The sequence below is a fragment of the Hippocampus zosterae genome, chromosome 8, assembly GCF_025434085.1.
Source record: "Hippocampus zosterae strain Florida chromosome 8, ASM2543408v3, whole genome shotgun sequence".
NCBI lineage: Eukaryota > Metazoa > Chordata > Actinopteri > Syngnathiformes > Syngnathidae > Hippocampus > Hippocampus zosterae.
The window spans coordinates 17,312,323-17,335,751 of NC_067458.1; the positions used below are offsets into that span (position 1 = coordinate 17,312,323).

Below are 23,429 nucleotides of genomic sequence, written 5' to 3' on the forward strand. Positions count from 1 at the left end.
ATGAGTTACATAATGAAAATGCATGTCTCAAATATGATACAAATGGCATTATAGGGATATAAGTAAAAAGCAGTCAGCAGAGTGCAGTGACCGAACAAGATGATGAAATGACACGAAAGTATGCAGCAGCCTGAACACCGAGGGCTCTTTAGGTGAATGTTAAAAGGCCTGAACGGTTTCTATGTATGATTGGCAGGTGACCACTCAAAAGTGTGCCCCACTTCCCGTGCAAAAGTCCGCTGGAAATGGCTCCAGTTCAACCGTGACTTTGATGAGGACAAGCGCTATATAGAAAATGGATGGATGATACTAAACACAGTGTTACAATTTTATGAAAGGCCACGTCTTTGTGGTACAAAGATCAAAACTCAGCTCAACTCAACTGTTGGTACCTCTAATAATGTCTGGTCCGCAGACCTGAGGCACTGGGCGTAGGCGCTCAGAGAGGCGGAGAAGCTCAGTGAGGTACGTGGAGCGAGGCCATTTAAAGATTTGAAAACAAATAATAGGATCTTAAAAAGAAATCTAAAATGAATCTAAAATGAAATCTAAAAAAGGGAGCCAGTGAAGGGATGCCAAAGTTTCCAATTAAATGAACCCCTGCAAGGCCAGCCGATGCAAAATTAGGCACATATGATACGGTTAAGGCTCTACATTAAGCCTTGAAAGAATAAACTCTTTTTAATAAATAAGAGTATTCCCGAATGTTATGTTGTTACTTGATGCTCCGCTAATGTAACTCATATCAATACAGATTCATCTAAATGAGTTTTTCATTTCTTTTGGAGATCTATTGACATCCTCTGATTCCTCCGCTAATAAGGCAAGTCACAAATTGTCCACAGTGAGATTGTTTGCCATCATTTTTAATCATGAGATAACGTTCAGATGCAAAGTGAGAGATTTCCCACAGGCCAACGAGTGATTAAAAAAAGGCAGACCTGATGTCAGGGCATACAATTCAGATGCAGTGCGATAAAATTGAATTGTTAGAGCCGCAGGGAAGTTTTGCGTACTTTTTGCGTTGCCTCTATACAAGATGTGAGCGAACAATCAGGACCAGAGTTTGAATGCCGTTGTCCATGGCAACCGGAGGCATCTTTTAAGCATGAGCCATTCAGGTAATTACCTCCAACCTTTGTAAAAGGGTCAGTCCCCCCCCCTCCCCACCGCACCTTTAGAATAAACTGAATGAAGCATTATTCACAAAGAGGACAAGTCATATAACACTCCAATTCAAAAACAAACTACCAGCTGGGTGTTAAGCCAAATAGTTGTGAGCTGAAGTTGTTCATTGTTATTTGGGGGGTTTTTTATGCAGTGGAAAATATGGCCAGTAAAAAAAAAAATGACATGAAGCTCATTCCAATAAATGGTGTTCATGATCAGGTCCGCAGATTCTACGAGGAAGCCTTCGCTGATGTTGGTCGCAATCAAGTGAGGCGACAGGAGCTTGAGGACTGCAGCATCAATAAGGATAAATGAGCAATGTGCAAGCAATGTGACTTGTCTCTCCGTTTGAAAGATTAGGACTTGAGTTTATCGAAGTTAATTCGAATGGTTATTTCAACTCGTACTGCAATGTTGTTGCAGCACAACACGTGCTGGGCAACCACGGGGATAGGCAAACAGAGAGAAGGCAGGGACAAGTCAAAACAAGAAATCCAACCTCAAAGTCCTATCACGTCATGAACAAGAAAAACATCCATTTCCGTCCATCCATCCATTTTCCGATTCGCTTTGTCCTCATAAGGGTCGCGGGTGGTGCTGGAGCCTATCCCAGCTGTCTTCGGGCACACAGAGACGAAAAACAATCTGCTCACACTCACACTTAGGGACAATTTAGAGTGTTCAATAGGCCTACCATGCTTGTTTTTTTGGAATATAGGAGGAACCCGGAATACCCGGAGAAAACCCACGCAGGCCCGGGGAGAACATGCAAACTCCCCACAGGGAGCCCAGAGATCAAACCCACGACCTCTGCACTGTCACCAAACAATGGGTGTTCAAAAATAAAAATAAAAACTCCAAAAGTAAAATCTGTAAATGTGCTAAGCATAGCTTGACAGAAGAAACACTTCTTCTGAGTCATCGTCGTCACAACTGGCTAATGCTAAAGCTAATGCTGAACAAGGCGTATTTGGACAGTGTATTTTTAATCACGATCCAATGGAGAAAAGTTCTGTTCACTTCTGATGCTAGCAGAAATGAGGTTGACCTCTTCTCGCTGACGTTTTGAATTGCTAAATAATATGTGAATTCAGGCCATATTTCTGATCAAAGTTTTCGTCCAATGTGGGTTTTTTTCAAACTGTGAAGTCAAATGAGGATAACGCAATCTCTTGTAAGACAAAAAGTTGCTATTCATGCAAACGGGTGAAAAACTGTAGAATACAGTCCATTAGTTTGGCCCTTCACTCTGGCGTAATTGCTTTACATTCCGTTGAAAAGCAATTTGAATGCACTCACTGAAATGGCAGTTGCTTGCTTTTACTGCTTCTGTGACTCATAACCCGAAACCTGCCACAGCGTCAACTTCGACAAATGTTGCGGTTATACGGTTCGCTAAGAGGACAAGTAATAAGTCACAATGCATTCAACTGCAGCAAACTTCAAATGAAGAACTTCTATCAGGTAAGTTTATGAATTCCTTTTTTGAAATAGGAACCTCCGCTACACATGACGTCCATGTTGGATCACGCTCGGCGGAGTTGTCAGCTTCACGCCCAGTGGAAGACAGCATAAAAAAATAGGATTTTCCCAGAGGTTCTTGTCATGACAGCTGGCAGCAAGACAACAACACCGCTTTGTAGCACTTATTGGATAGATAATGACATCCAACAACATTTTCTCCCTTTCGTGCTGTTCTTTACTCTTTGAGGCGACGTGGCTAAGTGGTAGAGTGGTTGTCTCTTAATTCAGAGGTTGGTGGTTGGATCCCTGGCCATTGTGACCATACGTCAGTCAGTGAATGAGGTAACAGGTTGAAGTGTTTTGAGCATATTGCTATCCAAATAATAGTGCATGACCTTTTTGGGGGAGGGCGTGGGGGAGTCGCAAAACCGGAAGTCAACAAAATGAGGAACTGGGGTGTACATTGGCGCTAATCAGTGACGTTAACCACATGGTTGGCTTTTGATGGTGCCCAATAACTAATATTACTAACCGTGTCTTGAACAATAGAACTTTAACGGTCGTTTAGCAAAGGCGTCGGTGTCAAACCCAAGGCCCGGGGGCCAGATCTCGCCCGCGACATCATTTTATGTGGCCCGCGAAAGCAAATCAAACATGTCAACTTCCATGTTGCTTGCAAAAATCTCACCAAAATTCATGTTCTCACGCGTAACAAATGAGAGATATTGAAAGCGTTTTCTTGTTGCCAAAGCCTTCATTAAAGTTACTTTAACAATATGTGAATAAACCATTGTTCTTGACTTCTTGATATAATGGCCCTCCAAGAGAAACGGTAACTAAAATGTGGCCCGCGACGAAAATGGGTTTGACACCCCTGAGCAAAGGGGTTAACCAGCGGTTGTTAATTGAACAACTGGGCACAGGTATCAAAATGGCTACCTAAATGTATGTATCCATGTTAAAGTACCTCAAAAGTAAGGCAGAAGTAGTTCAATTAAAGAAATTCAGAAACGGTATTTCCTAAAACTACTGTCTGTACTCTCAAACGGTAGAAAACAGCAGCATATTTGGAAGTGAGTTGCCACATGAGCTGCCTTTCAAAGACACACCCTCACAACAAAGACATGAGTGCTGTGTCAGTCCGACCCCCTGGACCCCCTCCCGAATGGGCATGCCTGGGCACTTTGACGCAGCGGTGGGAATCAGAGCATGACTTCTCTCTGCCGCCCAGATGGTGAGGAGACCGGCAGCGTCAACGCTGGTGTGCTGTTGCGCGCTCACTGGCAAAGAGATAAGCAAAGGCGCACACAGCAGCAAGAAGTAGAGAGGAGGAGGAGGCGGAGGAGGAGGTGAATAGCAGCAGGCAGCTTTTATTTCAAACTGACACAGACAAACGAAGACCATGCGATGCTGTGCCGCCTTACCGACTGCTTCGCCTCCTGTTTCATGATCCGCGGTTGTTCAACTTTGCCCTGGCGGGGAGGTATGTGATCAGTTGGATCGGATATGAATGAGACTGGAGTTCAAACTCTGGCTCCGGAGCCATGTGAGCAGCAAATGATGCTGGAGGACTGTGGGAACTGTAGCACCAGTTCTAGCGGGAACTTGTCTTTACACTGCTGGCTGCAACTGCTCACCAGGGAGTCAAGCGCGGATTTCCAAGGAGACGGCTCCAGCCTTGCGGTACGCGTGATGATCGCGTGCGTCTACTCCGTCGTCTGTGCGCTGGGGTTGGTGGGGAACGTGCTGGCGCTGTATCTGCTGCACTCGCGTTACAGGCAGAAGCAATCGTCCATCAACTGCTTCGTGATGGGGTTGGCGATCACCGATCTGCAGTTCGTCCTGACTCTGCCCTTCTGGGCAGTGGACACGGCGCTGGACTTCCGGTGGCCTTTCGGCCGAGTCATGTGCAAAATCGTCAGCTCCGTGACCACCATGAACATGTACGCCAGCGTTTTCTTCCTCACCGCCATGAGCGTGGCACGGTACTATTCCATCTCGACGGCACTTAAGATGCACAGCAGGAGAACGGCGGCCACCCGGGCCAAGTGGACCAGCTTAGGCATCTGGGCCATGTCTCTGCTGGTCACGTTGCCTCACGCCATCTACTCCACCACCGCCCAGGTGTCGGATGAAGAACTTTGCCTGGTGCGCTTTCCGGACATAGCCCACTGGGACCCGCAGCTTCTCTTGGGCTTGTACCATCTGCAAAAGGTCCTGCTGGGCTTCCTCATCCCTCTTATCATCATCAGCGTCTGTTACCTTCTTCTCCTGCGCTTTGTCCTCAGCCGTCGCATTTCAGGGGCCGCCGACCCGGAGGTGGAACAAGGCCGTCAAAACCGTCGCTCCAAAGTCACCAAATCAATCGTCATCGTGGTTCTGTCTTTCTTTCTGTGCTGGCTTCCCAATCAGGCACTGACGTTGTGGGGGGTGCTCATCAAGTTTGACCTAGTGCCCTTCAGCAAGGCTTTCTACAACGTTCAAGCGTACGCATTCCCGCTGACCGTGTGCCTGGCGCACACCAACAGCTGCCTCAATCCGGTGCTCTACTGCCTGGTCCGCCGCGAGTTCCGAGCGGGTCTCAAGGAGATTGTCCTCCACACCACGCCGTCCTTCAGGGGTCTGAGTCATCTGCTGCGACGCAAAGGCAAAGTGGCAGAGGCGCCACCCGTCATGGTGCTGGTCCAAATGGATGTGTGAGCTGTGGACAGATGGATGGATGAATAGATGGCTTCGAGACAGTTTTCCAAGTGGAGGAAGCAACTGCCTTTGTTTATTTGCCTCACCCAAATCCCGTCAAGACGGCAAATGCCAACACCTTTATTTATATTCCACTTTGGTTGCAAATCATCCTCATGCCCTACGCAGCGGGACGTGGCCCACTTTCCCCTTTCCCTCCAAGAAAGACTTTGTGCTGTTGTATAATCGCTCAAACTTTTTCTCGCTCAGTCTATTTGTCCCTCTGTGATCGACATTGCGGGTGATGCCCCCTCCCCACCACCACCACCACTGAACCCTCCCCTCCCGGAATGTGTTCATGAATATGTATAAATATCAATCATGAGTGATACTTTGAGAGACGCAGGACTCTGGGATGAGCCTGAAGGTTACGACGTGTAATCCTCACTTAACATCTGACACAATGTGGGCGGGGAGCGATAAGGTATCAAGCTTTTTACAGATAAATCACTCCGGCTGAGGACTGGGGATGCGAAGGAGGAGCCAGTCATGACGGACACATTGCGATCGGGATAGACCGGCAAGAGAAGGTTGCCCGGGTTTCTGCATTTGCAGTGTTTGTTTATTACTTGGTGCGCATCGTATGTTGTGAAATCAAACATCACTTAAAGACGGCGTGCTGTGAAACTTACGAGAAAAAGACAGTGAAGTACCAATGTGATGGTTTGAATCTGATCTAAATTGTTCCATCAGTGTGCCTCATTTACCCATTACGTAGAGTTGATTGAATTTATGGTCAGAACAAATAACTTTTTTTTTTAAGTTAGAACAAGTTATAACTGTTATTAAACATTGATATAAAATAAAAGCAGTCTCCACACTTTTTGTTGTGGTTCCATTCCTACAAAGACATCATCGCCACCTCAATTTGTACATAAGTCAGAACTCGGCATAGCCTCACTCATGAAGCTATTCTGAAACGGTAGTAAAGTTAGTATTTGTATGAAAACCACTTCTTGGATATGAATATGAAATTAATCAAGAAACATGGGCACCGCGCAAACTGAGCTTGCTGTCTTGCATAACCTTGCAAAAGGTTGTCACGAACCTCAAGTGCATGGTAAGAGTTTACTTACCAGAGATGTAAATTAATGACATTTTTGCCATTTGTGGGCTTAGTCTTTGTTTTTTGTTGTTGTTTTATATACGTCTGTACAGTATTGCTAATGATAATCTGGTTTCAATTGTCTTACCTGAATAAACAAAAGTTCAATGAATAAATCCAAGTGAAATTTACAAGGTGTTCATGACTGAAAGAGAAGTGCAATTTGGAGTTGCAACCATAATCAAATATAAAGTTGGAGTTTAAAGCATCATCAAGTATGACATCACCAAATCTGGTGAGACTTCGGCTCCTTTAGAATCTTAAAAAGTTCATTCCAGGGCCTTTGTTTTCATTGAAATAAATGAACTTTTTCATGAAAGGGGCAAATAAAATCATTGTGGACTCAGCTGTATAGATTGTCCATCCTTGAGAAGGCATCAGACTCCACTGTGCCTTGATCAGTAAAACATGACGGGAAAAAAAAACCCAAGCAAAAAGGGCACAGAGATATAAAAATGTGCTGGTGTTTCAGCAAGACAATTAAAAGTTTCCAGTTCTTTGTTATTCTGTGCAGCAAAATCCAGCGTGGGCCTTGTGATTCTACTCACGTATTCTCCTCCTTTTGTTCCATCACTACTAAAAACAATATTTGCTCGTACACAGAGCAAGCGCTCGTTAATCACCAAAGAGACTTTGGCTTTCTCCCACATTCCAAAAACATAAGCTAGGTTAATTGAGCAGACCGAATTGCCAATGGGTGTGAAAGTGGATGCTTATTTGTCTAAATGTGCACTTCATTTAGCAGGGTGTTATTAAAATTGGATGGATGGATGAATTTGATCACAGTTATTTTGGACTGGCATGTCAATAAAGTGTGAAAAGTCACTGACTTGAGCAAATTAAAAACTTGTGATTGCATGGAGAAACTATGTTTTTTTACTCCATGTTTGGGTGTATTATTTCATTGGGAGGGCCTGAGGATGGGGTGTGAACCTATTTTTCTGTGTGGTTCGGCCACAAATTGTCGGATTTCTTTCATACAAAAACTCATAAAGTAGCAGCCCCGTGCAATTTGGGCAAAATGATGCTGTGATTTCCTTCAAATGCACAACCTCTTACCAATAGTAAGTGAAGGTAGAGGAAATTTCCAGTAGGACACCATTAGCTGGAAATGTGAAAAAAAAATCATATTTTAACAATTAAAGTGTTATATTGTTATTATGAGCAAAGAAGAACGTTGTATTATAACACCTTGAATAGGAATCAAATAAACATCAATCAAATATTTTATCATCTTTCATATTTATTCTCACTCGGTGTGATAAATGGTTTGGATGAACACAGATCTGATATCCTGGCAGCAAGTTCTTCCTCCACAGCTCTGTCTTTTTTTTGTTTGGCGATGTAGTTTAGGCTTACTTGGGAACATAGCGCTGTTGGAGAGCTTCTCATCATATTCCAAGCACAACGGAGTCGATGCCGTTGCATTTCCGGTAAAAGTAAATCCAAATGAAAGATAGCTTTCGTTGTATTGCCTCGCGCCAGGAACTTCCCCCGTCCCGAAGCACTGCTGCTGCTACCTGCCAGTATGGAAGAGTGGTACACGATTACTCTGTCGGGCGATAGACCGCACAGGCATACAAATTGGATCATTTCCCACGGCACACCTGACAATATCTCGCAGTGTTTGAAAAACACCGTTTTCAGGCATGTAACAAAATGTTATAGTAAAAGGCAGTTTGGGACCTGTTCACTCTTTGTCATTTTTTAAATAAAATTGTACATTAGTCAAATGAACTGTGAAAAATCGAGACATTGGTCATCAACGTTGCTGAAACTATTGCAGAATATCCACCTGCATTCCGATTTGCTGAGCAACATTTACGGTTCAGCAGTTAATTTGATCACCTCTTTTAATTGATTCTACATTTCAAAATAAAACGTTTTAAACCACTCATGTTCAGGGCTATATTTTCATGCCTAGTACGTGTCTGTCGTAAGGCTTGGCCTATATCTGCGTACGAGTTGGCCAGACTAAGTTTTGATATTCTTGCCGACACTCCCAAGCAGGCATAGAGTGGCGTGTTGTGAAGAAAAAGGCAATTTGTACCGTTGTGGGTGTGAACAAAGCCTGCTTGTTCAGCCGTCGATGGAAGCAACTCCTCTCATTCTCTTTCAAAAGCAGTTGGAGATACAAAGACACTACTTGACGGGTCAGAAGAATAAACTGGTTTTCTCATATCCTGCGGGCAGGTCGAGGCATCCAAAAGTATCAGGAAGTGTGAGCATATCTCCACGGGCGGATCATGTAAAGTTGGCAAGGCAGATCACAGATCTGTATTTCACCTTGCAACATGTGTCCCTTTGTCATACTTGACTGATTTTTTTCTACTACCGCTGTTCTGACTGAAACTCTTGGGCGTTAATACCTTTTCACACATTTGCTCAGTGAGAAAAGTCCACTTGGCAGTGCAGAAAGATGAAAGAAAGATGCTGGATGAAAGTGCTGACAAATTAGCCTACCAGGAAGTAAACATGGAGGTTTAGATGAGAGGAAGACTGCCCCTCGACAAGCTGTATCTCTCATTGTTGCAAAAAAAATGTAGAAGGATGAGGGGGATTTATTTACTATTAATTCCAAATAACTTCATGTAACACAACATGATTTGTAGACACCCCATTAATATAAACATTTTTAAAATAAAAAAAAAAAAAATGGACATGGGCGGCCCGGTGATCCAGTGATTAGCACGTCGACCTCACAGTGCGGAGGTCGCGGGTTCGAGCCCGGCTGCGGCCTCCCTGTGTGGCGTTTGCATGTTCTCCCCGGGCCTGCGTGGGTTTTCTCCGGGTACTCAGACTTCCTCCCACATTCCAAAAAAAACATGTATGGCAAGCTGATTGAACACTAAATTGTCCCGAGGTGTGAGTGTGATCGTGGATTGTTGTTCGGCTCTGGGTGCCCTTGCGATTGGCTGGCAACCGGTTCAGGGTGTCCCCAGCATACTTCCCGAAGACAGCTGGGATAGGCTTCTGCACCGCCCGACACCCCTGTGAGGATAAAGCGGATTGGGTAACGGATGGATGGAAAATGGACATTAATGTTTTTCAATGGGGGCGGCCCGGTAGTCCAGCGGTTAGCACGTCGGCTTCACAGTGCAGAGGTACCGAGTTCGATTCCAGCTCCGGCCTCCCTGTGTGGAGTTTGCATGTTCTCCCCGGGCCTGCGTGGGTTTTCTCCGGGTGCTCCGGTTTCCTCCCACATTCCAAAAACATGCATGGTAGGCTGATTGAACACTCGAAATTGTCCCTAGGTGTGAGTGTGAGCGTGGATGGTTGTTCGTCTCTGTGTGCCCTGCGATTGGCTGGCAACTGATTCAGGGTGTCCCCCGCCTACTGCCCGAAGACGGCTGGGATAGGCTCCAGCACCCCCCGTGACCCTATTGAGGATCAAGCGGTTCGGAGAATGGATGGATGGCTGGATGCTTTTCAATGGGCAGCGACGATCGGAGACAGAGCGTTGTCGTTGTAGCGCCAAGGAATAAATAGGCATAAACATGAAGTGATACTTAAAGGAAAATCATTGACATTGCGCCATTTCATCAATACCATACATAATAACTGTTGAATGAAGACTGATTTCTTTCTGTTTACTATTTTATTTACCTTATTTTCTGTCAAATTATGACTGTAAATGTTTATGTTCAATAAACAAAACAAACCAAACCAATACCAAATGAAGCTCCCCAGGAACAGGAAGGCATCGTAGGAGGCAGCACGTCATCCAAGGAGCTGACATTTCTTTTTTTCTGAAGACCTAATAATATGTTTCACAGCACACTGATTAAGACATTGAATCATGGCCCATGAGTGGTACACCAACGGTTTGTTGGATGCTGCTTTGACTTTTTAAACTTTAGATGAGCATGTTCGTCGTGAGCATGCAGCAAAAATGGATGTGCAAAAGGTTACGATCTTCCCTTCACATGTGAGGCGTGTTGTTTGCACTCTTGGGGATGATGAGGCGCCAACACAGGGAGCTTACTAATGTGGAATTCTCCCAGATAGCAACGATCTCCTTTATTAAATCCCCATTTGTTTTGAAAACTCCCACGTCATTCGTGAATTGCATTTCAAATAGCAGCTCTCTCCCGAAGTTTAGTGTTCGTTTTCCCGAAGGGATCTTTTTCTTGATATTTTCCAAAGTCGTACTCAATTAATTTAATTCTAATTAGTTATAAGGAGTATCCAACTTTGAGTCTCAATTCCCATTGATATCCTCCACACGTGCACACACTTGAAAGCTTTTTGGTGGCGCTTTTTCAGTCATATCTTCGGCAGTGAATTACATTTTCACTTCCAAAGACAGAGAATATTTTTATCAATGAGTACAAAGAGGCCAGAACACAAAATGTTCATCAGTACCGGCATTGGCTTCTATTTATTATGACTCTCTGATGCCAGCTTCTAAACTAAAAACTTCACATGGGACGCTCATGTCCTACTTGTTTAAGATGAATATATGCATTGCACATCCATGTTACCGCAGGCTGCGTGTTGGTCCATGTGAGGTGAATATTTTCATCACCCCTGTCCGCAAGAGTCCCAGCTGAGCCCTCTGCGGTCTGCCGAGTGCAACCCACTTTGTGTGACTGGTATGGACCAAGCACCTACTGTTAGCACGCTGACCTTACGTATACCACAGAAATTAACAACAACAACAACAACAACAATGGACGCCTGCTTCCTCTGGAAACCGTGTGAGGAGAAATGCCGATACAGTAATCGCATTTTAATTTTGAAATGTAAATTTCTAGCGAATGTCATAGGTATCATTATGCTTTTGGCAGGATGTCGAATGTATAAACAGCATCATGCAAACATTAATATCATCATAACAGAGAAAAAAAACAGCAACAACAAATGCCATTTGTGGCTTTACAACACAATGATTGAAAATGATCAAACTTTTGTGCATTTATTTTCGAAAGTAGATGAGAGACGATATGGCACTTTTGGAAAACAAGAAAATGACGTTTTTAAATTTAACTTCCGATTTTACTTTTTTTGTGTACATCCTTTATTTGACAATCTTTCGTGTACCGTTGAGTTTACTGTTGACCACGTTTAATGCTTAATTACAAATGTAATCAATGTGATTGGCAGTTTTATGTTCTGCATTGTATTCCCTGAGTGTGAATCCAACCATGTCCTTCAAACCAAGTGGACATATCAAAACTGTATTTTTGCCGTATAGTTGAACCCATAATTGTTTTTCTCCCAATGGCTGAGTTTTTGCTAGATTGACTATTATGTCGACTTCCGTCGACATAATAGTTCCGTCAATAATCACAGCCTGACATTGAACTGCCTTGTTAATGGGTGGGAAACCTACTTGGCAGTAGGGTTTATTATGTCAGTATTGTCTCATTGAAACACTTTCCTTAATATGAGAAAGACAGTACACAACAGTTTTTAAATAAAGTATGTACACATTGTCAATATCGTGTTCAGAATGAATATATTAATTTTATGAATGTATGAAAGGGAGCTCCAGTGTTGTTCACAAGGTGTCCTCAAGACTCACTAACAGGGCCAATTCAGTTTTGTTTTTTGCTTATTATTGTTTGAAACAAAATAGCTAAAATGTACCTTTACTGCAAAGATTAAGATTAATAGAAGTACAGAAGACATTGTCCTTCTTGAAATTCTGTCTTGACATACTGTAGGTCTAATTCATGTGTCATTTTCCAACAACGACTGAGAACCATCCATCATGATAAAACTAAAAAATAAAGACTAGCGAGAGAAAAAAAAATCCACACGAGACACACACGCACGCAATCTCACACTCACAATGGAACATGTGTCAGGAAATACCTTTTTTTCTGATGCCACATAGGTTTTGCAATTGTCCATTGTGTGACAGCGCCTGCAGTGCTTTGTTTTATCGTCAGTTTTGGAGGGCGAAAGATCCCGCAAGTGTGCCGTGATCTATTTTGGCTGGGGAGATGCCAGATGAATCAAGGTCAAAATGATTTGGATGTGGGATTTCGGCTCCATGTGCAGCCAGGTTTTTGTTCTGTACAGATGAGTGCTCCGATTTTCTGCCATTCATTGCCGTCATTATCTCTCGATTTGCTTTTTCATTCGAAAATGCTTTTTTTATAGGCTTGTTTTTGCAGTGAGAGATTCAATCCCATTTTCTTGATGTCCTTTATTCGAATGGAAATTTACAGGAGCAGGCTGTGACGTGATCCGCGAAAAATCCATTTGCCTTTAGACTTGGTGGAGCAGCATATGGCTCATCGCCGAAGTTTGTTTTAGTGCTCTCTCTTCCATCAGCAATTAAGAATCAGTCATTTAATGTCGGCATGCACTGATACCGCACAGAAGTCATTATTTGCCGGGTGGTAGTCGGCAGCAGCCAACTCATCTTGCAGTATCGGAAAATGTGTGAATGTAAGTTGGAACATTTCTTTTTTTACCCTGCCTCTCACCCGACTTGTGTTCAGTTGCCACTCAGTGAGGTAGAGAATGTGGGTGTCTGTCTCAATATGGGATTGGCTGGCGACCAGTCCAGATTGTAGTTGGCCTTTCACGAAAAGTTATTTTGCTGATGTCTTGGGACCTTTCACTTTGAGTTTAGCCGAAAGAAAAAGTCCTGCAAAAGAAAGGCAACTTCGGGCTCCGCACGCAATAATACCATTCTTTTTAAAGTGCAAAGAGGTTCGGCGAGGCCTGCCGCCAGGTTGTTTGAAATCATCGTCCGTTTAATTAACATCAGTTTTTATTCTCCATTAGAGCAAATTCAAAGTGATGGCAAATGGAGTTCATCTGTGCAACTCAGGTTTTCCAAATCTTTTAACCATTTGCAAATATCTACATAACTCTTGTCAAGTCTGACAACACAACACAGTGAATGTGGAGAAGGACTTTGATCCAAATGAGTTGGGACACAGCGATTAAAGCGATATACAAAGTTCAACAAAAGATCAGCGTAGAGTCGCCAGGCATCGTAGGATTAGGCCCGACTGACAGATCTGAGAGATCGTTCAGGAACAAACACAGAGCAATTTATTTCAGGTTCTGACAAATATGTGAACCTGACCTTTCTGTACCTTTCTGCTGACGTGATGATGATGATGATGAAAGACATTTCATAACAACTTTGCTAAAGCACCGACAAACGATAAGGCAGTGGTGCCCAACCCCGAGCCGCGGACCGGTACCAGTCTGTGGGTCATTTGGTACCGGACCGCACAGAGAGATTAAATAATTTACATTACTTCCGTTTTATTAATTTCGTAATCGGAAAATGTTTTATTTTGGAAATTTACCGGATTCTAAAGGCACGCTACTCGGTCACGATGCTAAAATGAAACCCAGGAGCTAGCAAAATGAGTAAAAAAACGTCTTTGGAAAGTTACTTTGGGAAGGGGACAAGGCCCAGCCAAGAGACAGAAGAGGACCCTACGACTTTCAAGAAAAAGATGGCTACATTTAATAGACCGTATCAGTAGTCCTACTTCAAAAACTGATTAATTTCAACGGGAGATTTCCATGCACCAAGCTACTCTCCATAATATGCGGCGATGGTGAGTCGTATTTTTCATGCACTTTTTATTTGCACTTATCTTATTTTGAAGGCACGTTTAAACGTTACCACTACGACCACAGAGTGTTGCGGCCAGATCGTTCCTTGCGTCGTGATTCGTGTTTATTATTATCTTTAGAAAATACCAGAGGTTTCATGCAGGTCATATAATGTTATTTTGTTTTATTCATCTAGCCGTTATCTTTATCAGGCCAGTCCCTGAAAATATTGTCTGACATTAGACCAGTCCGCGGGGTAAAAAAGATTGGGGTCCACTACTATAAGGTGTTCAGAAGTTAATACATTTCTCATTGTATTATCTTCCTCCGCGGGAGAAATGTTCTCTTTTGACTCTGTTTTTACTGTATTGTCTCCAGATGGCCTTCACCAACACGTCGCCATTTTGCTTCTCAATGTACAACTGGCTCAAGGACTGCAGTAAGGTTCACTCGCTCAAGTACACAAACACACACACACGCACGCACACACAAAAGAAAAAATAATTACAGTGTCCTTATGATTGTTATTTCTATAACTGGTGGAATTTAACACTTTAAGATGGCATTGACAATGGCAGACGGCAACTTGGTCAAACAAAGCCGATTGTCTTCCATTCCAAGGTTCATATAAATACTTGGCACCACTCAAAAACACATTTGCTGTTATTTCCCAGTGCCTTTGTCAATTTCGAAAATATATATTTTTTCGTTTAATAAAAATACATGCAAATGTCGGCATGTCACAAACAGGAAGTAGTCCCGATGGCGTTTTCTGAGAACCACCCAGTCACTGTACGTGTTCCTTGATACGAATCATGCAACACCCTGGTGGAGCTCAAACCGCTCTGTTCAGAATCCAAATGTGTCTGCATTTGGTTTTTACAAAGTCTTCAATTAAAAGTGAAGAACATAATTCTTTACCGTGTTTATAGTATATGCGGGAAAATACATTGCCATAAAGCAGGCTTTCAAAGTTGTCATCGTGCAGTTCCCCTGTGTTGCTGTGTGTTACAGATGAACCTTCCTCAAAACGTGCATGTGGTTGATATGAATTGAGTAACAAGCCAGACAAGGTGCTTTGAACCAATTTAGGCAACAAATGTTTCCTGCCACTTTCTGACAAAGGGTGAGAAAGAAATGAATGATTATGCCATTGTAACACACAAATGCAAGCATCTCTTTCACTTGACCGCAGCCCAAACTGTCATCTGGTCATGGTGATGGCCAATTTCCTTCAACGCGTGGCTGACCCTTAAAAGTCGTATTTTTAATCTTTTCCCATTCAAAGTCTTGCTGGGATTCAGAGCAAGGTTAATTAAAGGCTGAATTAAAGATGCAAGGTCCTTCCACAGTTCACTTCTTCATTGGAACACTTAATCAAGTGCTGTCATGAGTCAGAGAGCTCCAACAACATTTATCAAAAGCGGTCCTCTGGTTGATAGGAAAACACATTTCTCACAGCCGTTCGTTTTATTCACTTAACAATGTTGTTTGACAGCAACGGGATATAGAGCAGACTTGTTCCAGATTGACAGAACATCGACATGTGACACCCATCTGCAATGTCAAGTCTTACGTGTCAACCTCGACATCATTTCCCAGAGGGTTTGACATAATCACATTGAAAAGTCAATGTGTGTATAGCCTCGCGGAAGATCTTATTTACTATTCATGGATGGGTTAGTGAAGTTATTTTCAGAATTATCCTGTCAAGGATGCGCTGGCACGCTCCAAAGTTGGATGAAAATTAAACCCTCTGGTTAAGATAACCCTTGAGAGAAGACATCTAGTACATCCTTATCTTCTCCCTCCCCTGTAACAGCAGAACATTGCCTGTGCATATGAAGTCACCGAGAACAATATTTTTCATTATCATCATCAGGCACGGGACATGTTGACACGAAAAATCAAAAATGGTCCAAATATCAGAGGCAAAATTACACCTGAGATAGAAATTAAGAACTGATTATTCAAAGATTTTCTTCTTAACACGCAGAATAATGACTAATGGTATCAGACAGAAGTATAAGACAAACACACTGGAATGAAAGTATTAGTTTTGTTTTGTTTTGTTTTGTTTTGTTTTTTTACTCCTGTAAAGAGATTATTTATCAGAACATGGTTCAGTGGCAGGCTACTTGAGCTTTCATTCCAGACCGAGAAACTCATTCTAGCCACTTGACCAACATGATCTCATTGTGTCATTCACTCATCAACCATGACAGCCTCATTTCAAAAGGACACACCTTTGTAAACTCGTTTGCCTTTATAGAATCAAGTGTTAAAAATGTAATCTTGTTTCTTCAAACATCATCTTCAAGTGCTGGCTCAATTTGCTCAATCGGCATTTGAACAGCAGCGGTTCTTGATGGGGGTGGAGGGGGGTCAACAAGTTATCATCCACCCAATGAGACACAGTCAGAAGCTAGAAACGATTAAACAATTAACGATAGCCCTGATTTGTACTCCAATTCCTGATTTGCTATTTGTGTTGGCGTCGTTGAACGAGTTCCAAAGTGATTCATATCTTTTCAATTGAGAACTAGTTGGACGGCGTCATGATTTGGAACTTTTCTGAAAAATCACGTAACAGTCCAACAGATGAAAATCTTGGTTAAATCTAAGGAGTTCAAAATGGTGAGTGAGTATACACTTATATAGTGCCTTCATCTACACCATACAGTGCCCAAAGAATACCCAAAGCCTTGCATCCACTTATTTGACAACGTATCTCTTTTACTGGACAGTACCGCGACAGTCGTCGTATACTGAGTCTTGATAGCTCAACGCTTTAAAAAAAAATCAAACTTTCAAGAATTGTTGTACTTTTAGTTTAAAATGACTTACTTTATCCCACTCTGAATTGTCGCCAAAGGTAGAATCAGGGCCAGTTATCGCGCCAACTACTGCTGTAGACAATAAATCCTCGTTATCGTGGACCATCGGCATCCCATAGCAATGTTTTTTTTGTCTTTTGTTCAAAACGGAGAGGCGCACAGGCAATATTCTTTAAATTCTTTCACTTGAATAATTCAATGCTTAAATTAATATTAATGTGCATGTTCATTCTAATGTCATGAGAATAGAAAGTTACACACACATCGAGGAGGCAAATGCTCTTTCCCCAACACATACCTGTATATTGTCTGTATGTGTCTCACGCTGTGCTTGTGTCTTGCGCTCAACCTCCTCACTCTCTCAATCTTCATCTGTCTTTCCAGCTCCATCTTTTCTCAGTTAAAAAAAATACACTCCAAAGTCCTCTCAGTTACTCTGTAGTGCCTCCAACTGGCTTCTCTTCATCTCTCTCAACATCGTCATCTGGCTGTGACCCAATGTCTGCCTCATTGGTATTCGTTTTTGCAGAAGTAGGACATAATGTGCTTTTTTTCCCCCTCTTCAGTTTGAACAATAGACAAAAAACAGTGTCGAGGAAAGTGCAGTCCATAAACACAGTCTGTAAATTGCATTTTTTATAATCCTAAATTACTCTTGAAGGTGTATTGGGGTTTTGTGCTGCGGTCAGGTTAACTAGCGTTAGCTAGTAACAGGTTCAATGTGCTCCTCTGACAAAACCCGTCACCCATCTCTGCTCCCTCAGTAAAACGGGTCTCGAACCATCCCTGGATTTAAAGGTGTTGCAGATTCAAGATGCCCACTGACCTAAACATGGAGATGTGTGCGTGTACCAACAACCCAGGTGCCTTTATGAGCATTTAGCAAGGTTATTCTCATGTGTTCTAAGTAACTGTAAACTATCGTGCTTTTGTGACAGGCGCTGCCGTGTTCGTCAATAATTGGCACTCCGTTGCGAGTAATGTGTGAGTGTAATAGTTCCATTCGCTACATCTCAACCCATTTTAGTGGAACTAGCTGTCCTGTACTTGTTGTCTACAGACATCTATTATGGATTAAAACATCTATTGGAGAATGCTGAATGCCTTGATCTCCCGCTGTTTGTTTATCGAGCGACACCACTGTTAGCTCGTCTCTAAGTTCGAACCCAAATGTATTCCCCGTTGCACAAAATGGGATTTACACATTTCTTCGCGTGATTCAACCTCTCATCCTGGCGAGCAAGGCGAGTGACTCAGTTTAGGTGAGATATTAATGTTATTGGCCGGATTTTAAATCTTCGGCTTAAGTCTGAATATTTGATACACGTATTAATAACGGCTTAGGCGAAAAACCTGCATGGCCCAGTTAAAAGAAATTAGAAGTTCAGAACTAGAAACCTCTGTGAATTGGGTTGTCCAAAGAAAACATTTAAGTAGACAAGATGCACCTTGAGAATAATGAACTAGTTATAAAAACAAAAACTTTCATGCAAGGAGAGACTTCAAATACAGTCCGATGGTGGCACTAAGAAGTGTCTGTCTATTTCTCCTGAAGCAAGGTCAACTATACATACATGAATAGTCAATCATGTTCTTCGGGCAACTGCCCCCCCACTCCCCAAACACAGATATTTTGAAGTGTCACACACCAGAAGCCCTATTTGTGTTTGTCTTGCGCAAAGGGCAGTCGACTTATGTGTAGGATGGGATTTTCCTGGATGGGAGGAGTTAGAAGGGGGTGTTTGCGCCATGGTGGGAGAGAACACAGTTGAATTGTTTACTGGTGGGCCAATGCAATAAAAGCATTTCCACTTTGGTTGCCGCTTGAAACTGTCTCTTACTAAGCTGATGGTGGTTTGAAATCCATATTTCATTTTGACTTTTGAGGGATGTTTTTAGTCCTACTCAATATTGTAACACTTTTGAGACGTTGTACTTCATTAAGTCGGGCAGGTGTCCCTAATGTTGTGGCCTTTCTACATTAAATTGCGTGACTCAAACCATATCTGGAAGGTTCTGCATTTTGCAAATCAATCTCCAACCAACACATTACCGAGATGAGAAATGTCAACACAAGAAGAAGCCATCACACATTGGCAATTGGAATACAATGAGAGTAATCAGACGGGAAGCTGTCTATGCATCAGCACACAAATCTCTCAGAGATGGGGAGAGGCCAAGTCATGGAGAATCAGATTGAATGGGTTTGTTTGTTTTTTCGGTGGGGAGCAGAGATTGACTGCATTCAGACACAGAGGTGAGGTCTGAGGTTGTGTTTGTGAGCTATGAGATGTGGACAATAATAATAATAATAATACATTTTATTTGTGGGCGCCTTTCTATGAACTCAAGGACACCTTACAACAAGCAGTTAAAATCACGCTTAACAATATGCCGCTGTCTCTCAGGAAAGACTGAACCGCTAAGCCTGAATGAAAATGGGGTGTCCTTTTGACTGGGAATTTACACAAAAAGAGCATTTTTATACCTGCATGGCGAGGCTTTGAAGGTGGGTGTGGCTGAGTGGCAGAGTGGATTGATGACAAGTCGCTGTCATGTAAATGTAGCCTGGGAGACTGAAAGATGGTCCAAAATACCATTCATGCAAGTTAGTGACGTAGAACATCAAATAGAAATTTGTTCTACCGACATAGCTGTCATGAAAATGGCACTAAATTACCAAGCGTGTGAGGTTGCCAGTCCCAAAAAGACGCCCTTCATGCATGTCGAACACCAATCTCGCTAACGATTCGAAAACACGGTTGGAACACTCCGGCCCACAAAGCCGCACAGATGAGGAAAATAGGCCGAGTTGCAGACAAATTGCTGCCACGCTGAAGGCCTGTTGAACTGACTAACAAATATCTAGGCTACAAAGATTTATCTAGCATAAGCAAAAAGGGCGGCCGCTAAATGTGCCATTCAAACACAAATTACAGGGAAAAAGATCACAACGCTGAAGTTCTTTGAAAAACATATTTACATGATCCATCTTTGTATTCACTGTAGTTTCCCTCGGAAAGAAAACATCCCCGTTTGTCTTTCAGTATTATTTTTTTATTCATTCATTGAACATCGCTTTTAGGCGTGATTTTTACAAGTAGACTATGAACCTGAATAAGTTAGTAGAACTTTTACAAAGGGGGCCAATACATTGCTTGAATATTATTTTTCAGTGGAGTCACTTCAAAGTCAGAGGACATGAGGCATGCCCAAACTCATTACATTCATGAAAAGTGTATTTTCTTCCTCAACTTGTTGAATAATTTTGCTGCTTGCTGGCGAATTAGAAAAAAAATTAAGATGATGTTTCCCTCATCTCTGCAGAATTGTTTGAGCATATCTGGAAATCCAATTACAGGTACAGTATGCCTTTGAAATGCGGTTATCGACAGTTATCGATTGCCACATTGCGTGTCGCAAAAGATGCTCCCCGGTGAGCATCAAACACAAATAAAGGTCTGCCAGTTGGAGAAACAGTCAGTGGTAGACTGGCCTTGTCGGCAATTGTCAATCGCAGCTCTCATTTTAAAATACAAGCGTCACACTGTCCCAGTGTGAAATCTGTCAAAGTAAAAAGATGCTGCTCCGAAAATTCAAATGAACACTTCAGTATAAACTCTTTTTAACCTTTTAACAGCGGGCCTTGTGCCCTGGAAGTGCAGTTCGCAACAGTATATGGATTTTCTTTGGGGGCTGCTCCATCTATTTCTCCTTCCACAAGAATAAAAGAAAACAGATATTGCTGATCCTGTTCCTACCTCGCTCTCTGCCTCTAGACTATATCCTGGTATCTCTCCCACTCACTACTTGAACAGTGCTCCAGTTTCTCCTCCTAAAAGTAGCAGATAGTGGTTGCTACTCTCTTACATGCCTGCACCCGTGCTACCTCGTCCGTGTTCTTGCTCGGCTGTGCTATCCTGGAGGAACAATTTGAGCAACTTTTTTGAGTTAACGGTTGCATGGAACTGCCAATGTTGAGTCAACATTTATGCCTGGCAAATGTTTGAGCACATTTGCAAGTACGTTCGAATGTACTTGTGGACTGAATGCTGAAAGAAATTGCATTTTTCCCTACTTTATACCAATATGCGGGTGTGCAAGTCAATAAAGCCAAAGCCAAATGGATAATGTAGCATACATTGCAGGCATAATAATAAAACCATAAAGAGTATGAATAAACATCTTTTTATATATTGGTCTAATGTAGGCCAAATGCTAAAACAAAATATATATATTTTTTTACTTGTGCGTGCAAGTCAATACCCCATGGCATAATGGGGAAAATGCTTCTTTTGTTTTTTCATTTGCAACTGCTAGCGAGAAGAAGCATTGAAGGATGAGTGTTGAGGGGCAGCTCACTGGGGGGAAAAAATCTAAGCATGAGGACAATATAGCACACTTGAAAAAATGTTTTTATTCATGTATGTGTCTGCCCTACATTCATATTTGTATTCATGTAACAGTAAGTAATTTTGTTCCATCATTCATTTTCAATTAAGAAATCAAGAAGTAGGAGAAGGAAATGCCTTGTGGCACACTAACACATGCTGTTTAAAGAGCTGTCGGGCTGCTATTTACGCTCACAGCGGCGCGCAGCGATAAAATACTTATCTTCTTTTGTGATTACTCTATCTATTTTGCCCCCACGTATATTTTCTGATAACAACCTCTACAAATGGAATGTGCACACCATTAAATACAAGCGAAATTCACTTTACCGGACCTGATGACATTGTTGAATAAGAAGTTAGAATAAGGGATATTAGTTCACTGATTCAGATGGTGGTCCAGCGGTTAGCGCGTCGACCTCACAGTGCAGAGGTCGTGGGTTTGATCCTGGCTCTGGCCTCCCTGTGGGGAGTTTGCATGTTCTCCCCGGGCCTGCGTGGGTTTTCTCCGGGTATTCCGGTTTCCTCCCACATTCCAAAAAAAACAAGCATGGCAGACCTATTGAACACTATAATTATCCCTAAGTGTGAGTGTGAGCGTGGATGGTTGTTCATCTCTGTGTGTCCTGCGATTGGCTGGCAACAGGTTCAGGGTGGCCCCCACACCTGACGACAGATGGGATAGGCTCCAGCACCCCCGCAATCCTTGTGAGGATAAACCAGATCAGAAAATGGATGGATGATTCAGAGAAGAAAAAACAATGGTTGTCACTTGGTTCATTTTATACGGCAAATGTTTGAGCTTGTTTATGCTTTTCCCCCCCCCCCCCCCCATTTGCTTCATGCTATGTCTCCCACATTCCCAGTCCCCACTCAGTTTCATATCCAATGAGATTTATAAATAGCTCTTACTCAAATGTACTGTATGGACTGATCCTTTCCTTTCAAATAGAAAAAGTGTCTGTTTGGTTTTTAAAAAAAAGATTTGACATTTCTATACGTGCACATCCTTAAACGATTCCATTTTTTTCTTTGTTTCATTTTAGTTCATGTCCAGCGGTTTGTTGTTTTGCAAATGTCATCTGGGAAATGATTTTATCACTAACAGTGTTGCTCTTTCGCAACACAGAAGAACCTCCGGGTTCCCGACCACAATCCAAATTTTCACTGAAGGCACAAAATATAATAAATGTGAGTGTGAATAAGTGTTCGTCAAATGCGCCCTGCGATTGGCGGTCAACCAGTTCATCTTGTACACAGCCAATAGAACACACACCTGAGATAGGCGGCAACTTATTTGTGACCTTAATGAGAGAAAAACATTATTTAAAAAAACAGATGAATGGATATCAAGCATGCGATTTAAGAAAAAAATTGTGTTTTAAACACTGTCTGTGAGCAAATGGTACAAACAATTGAATTCACTTGACATTATTTTCAATGGAGACATTGATGCCAGGCCAAGTTTTTCATAAAACATAATCTGTTCAGGGCAGCCCGGTAGTCCAGTGGTTAGCACGTCGGCTTCACAGTGCAGAGGTACCGGGTTCGATTCCAGCTCTGCCCTCCCTGTGTGGAGTTTGCATGTTCTCCCCGGGCCTGCGTGGGTTTTCTCCGGGTGCTCCGGTTTCCTCCCACACATTCCAAAAACATGCGTGGCAGGCTGATTGGACGCTCTAAATTGTCCCTAGGTGTGAATGTGAGCGTGGATGGTTGTTTGTCTCTGTGTGCCCTGTGATTGGCTGGCAACCGATTCAGGGTGTCCCCCGCCTACTGCCCGAAGACAGCTGGGATAGGCTCCAGCACCCCCCGCGACCCTAGTGAGGATCAAGCGGCTTGGAAGATGAATGAATGAATGAATGAATAATCTGTTCATAGCTTTTTCTTTCCCCCTCAGAATGTGCAGTGTAAGTGTAAAACTAGGCACAAATGCAGAGACAAAGCTGGAGCAGAAACGCCACTTGGAAGCGTCTCCAAAGAGGCGAATGTGAGTGCGGAAGTAAGTACGCAGTGAAAACATGCAAGTGTGACCTTTCAAAAAACTGGGTCAGTGGAATGTGATGGATGTTGCAGTTTGACTGTCAGTAAACACACAGTAGAATGACACCCAAAACCCCTTCCGGCACTTACAAGGCGCGTCTTAAAAGCTGCAGGAGCATTGCCGAGAACCACCCCCTCACTCCCCCC

At 42.7% G+C, this 23,429-nt stretch overlaps 1 protein-coding gene across 1 annotated transcript; it reads left to right on the top strand.

The window, feature by feature from the left end:
• The first annotated feature begins 3,702 nt into the window (after window positions 1-3,702).
• rxfp3.2b (relaxin family peptide receptor 3.2b) lies at window positions 3,703-6,125 on the top strand. Its single transcript, XM_052072880.1, has one exon. The coding sequence runs from the start codon at window positions 4,141-4,143 to the stop codon at window positions 5,332-5,334; it is 1,194 nt and encodes a 397-aa protein (XP_051928840.1). The 5' UTR covers window positions 3,703-4,140; the 3' UTR covers window positions 5,335-6,125.
• The last annotated feature ends 17,304 nt before the right edge of the window (window positions 6,126-23,429 follow it).

What these genes read in the sequence shown, in the direction of transcription:
- rxfp3.2b (XM_052072880.1), top strand. Translation starts at nt 4,141, where the DNA reads ATGAATGAGACTGGAGTTCAAACTCTGGCTCCGGAGCCATGTGAGCAG.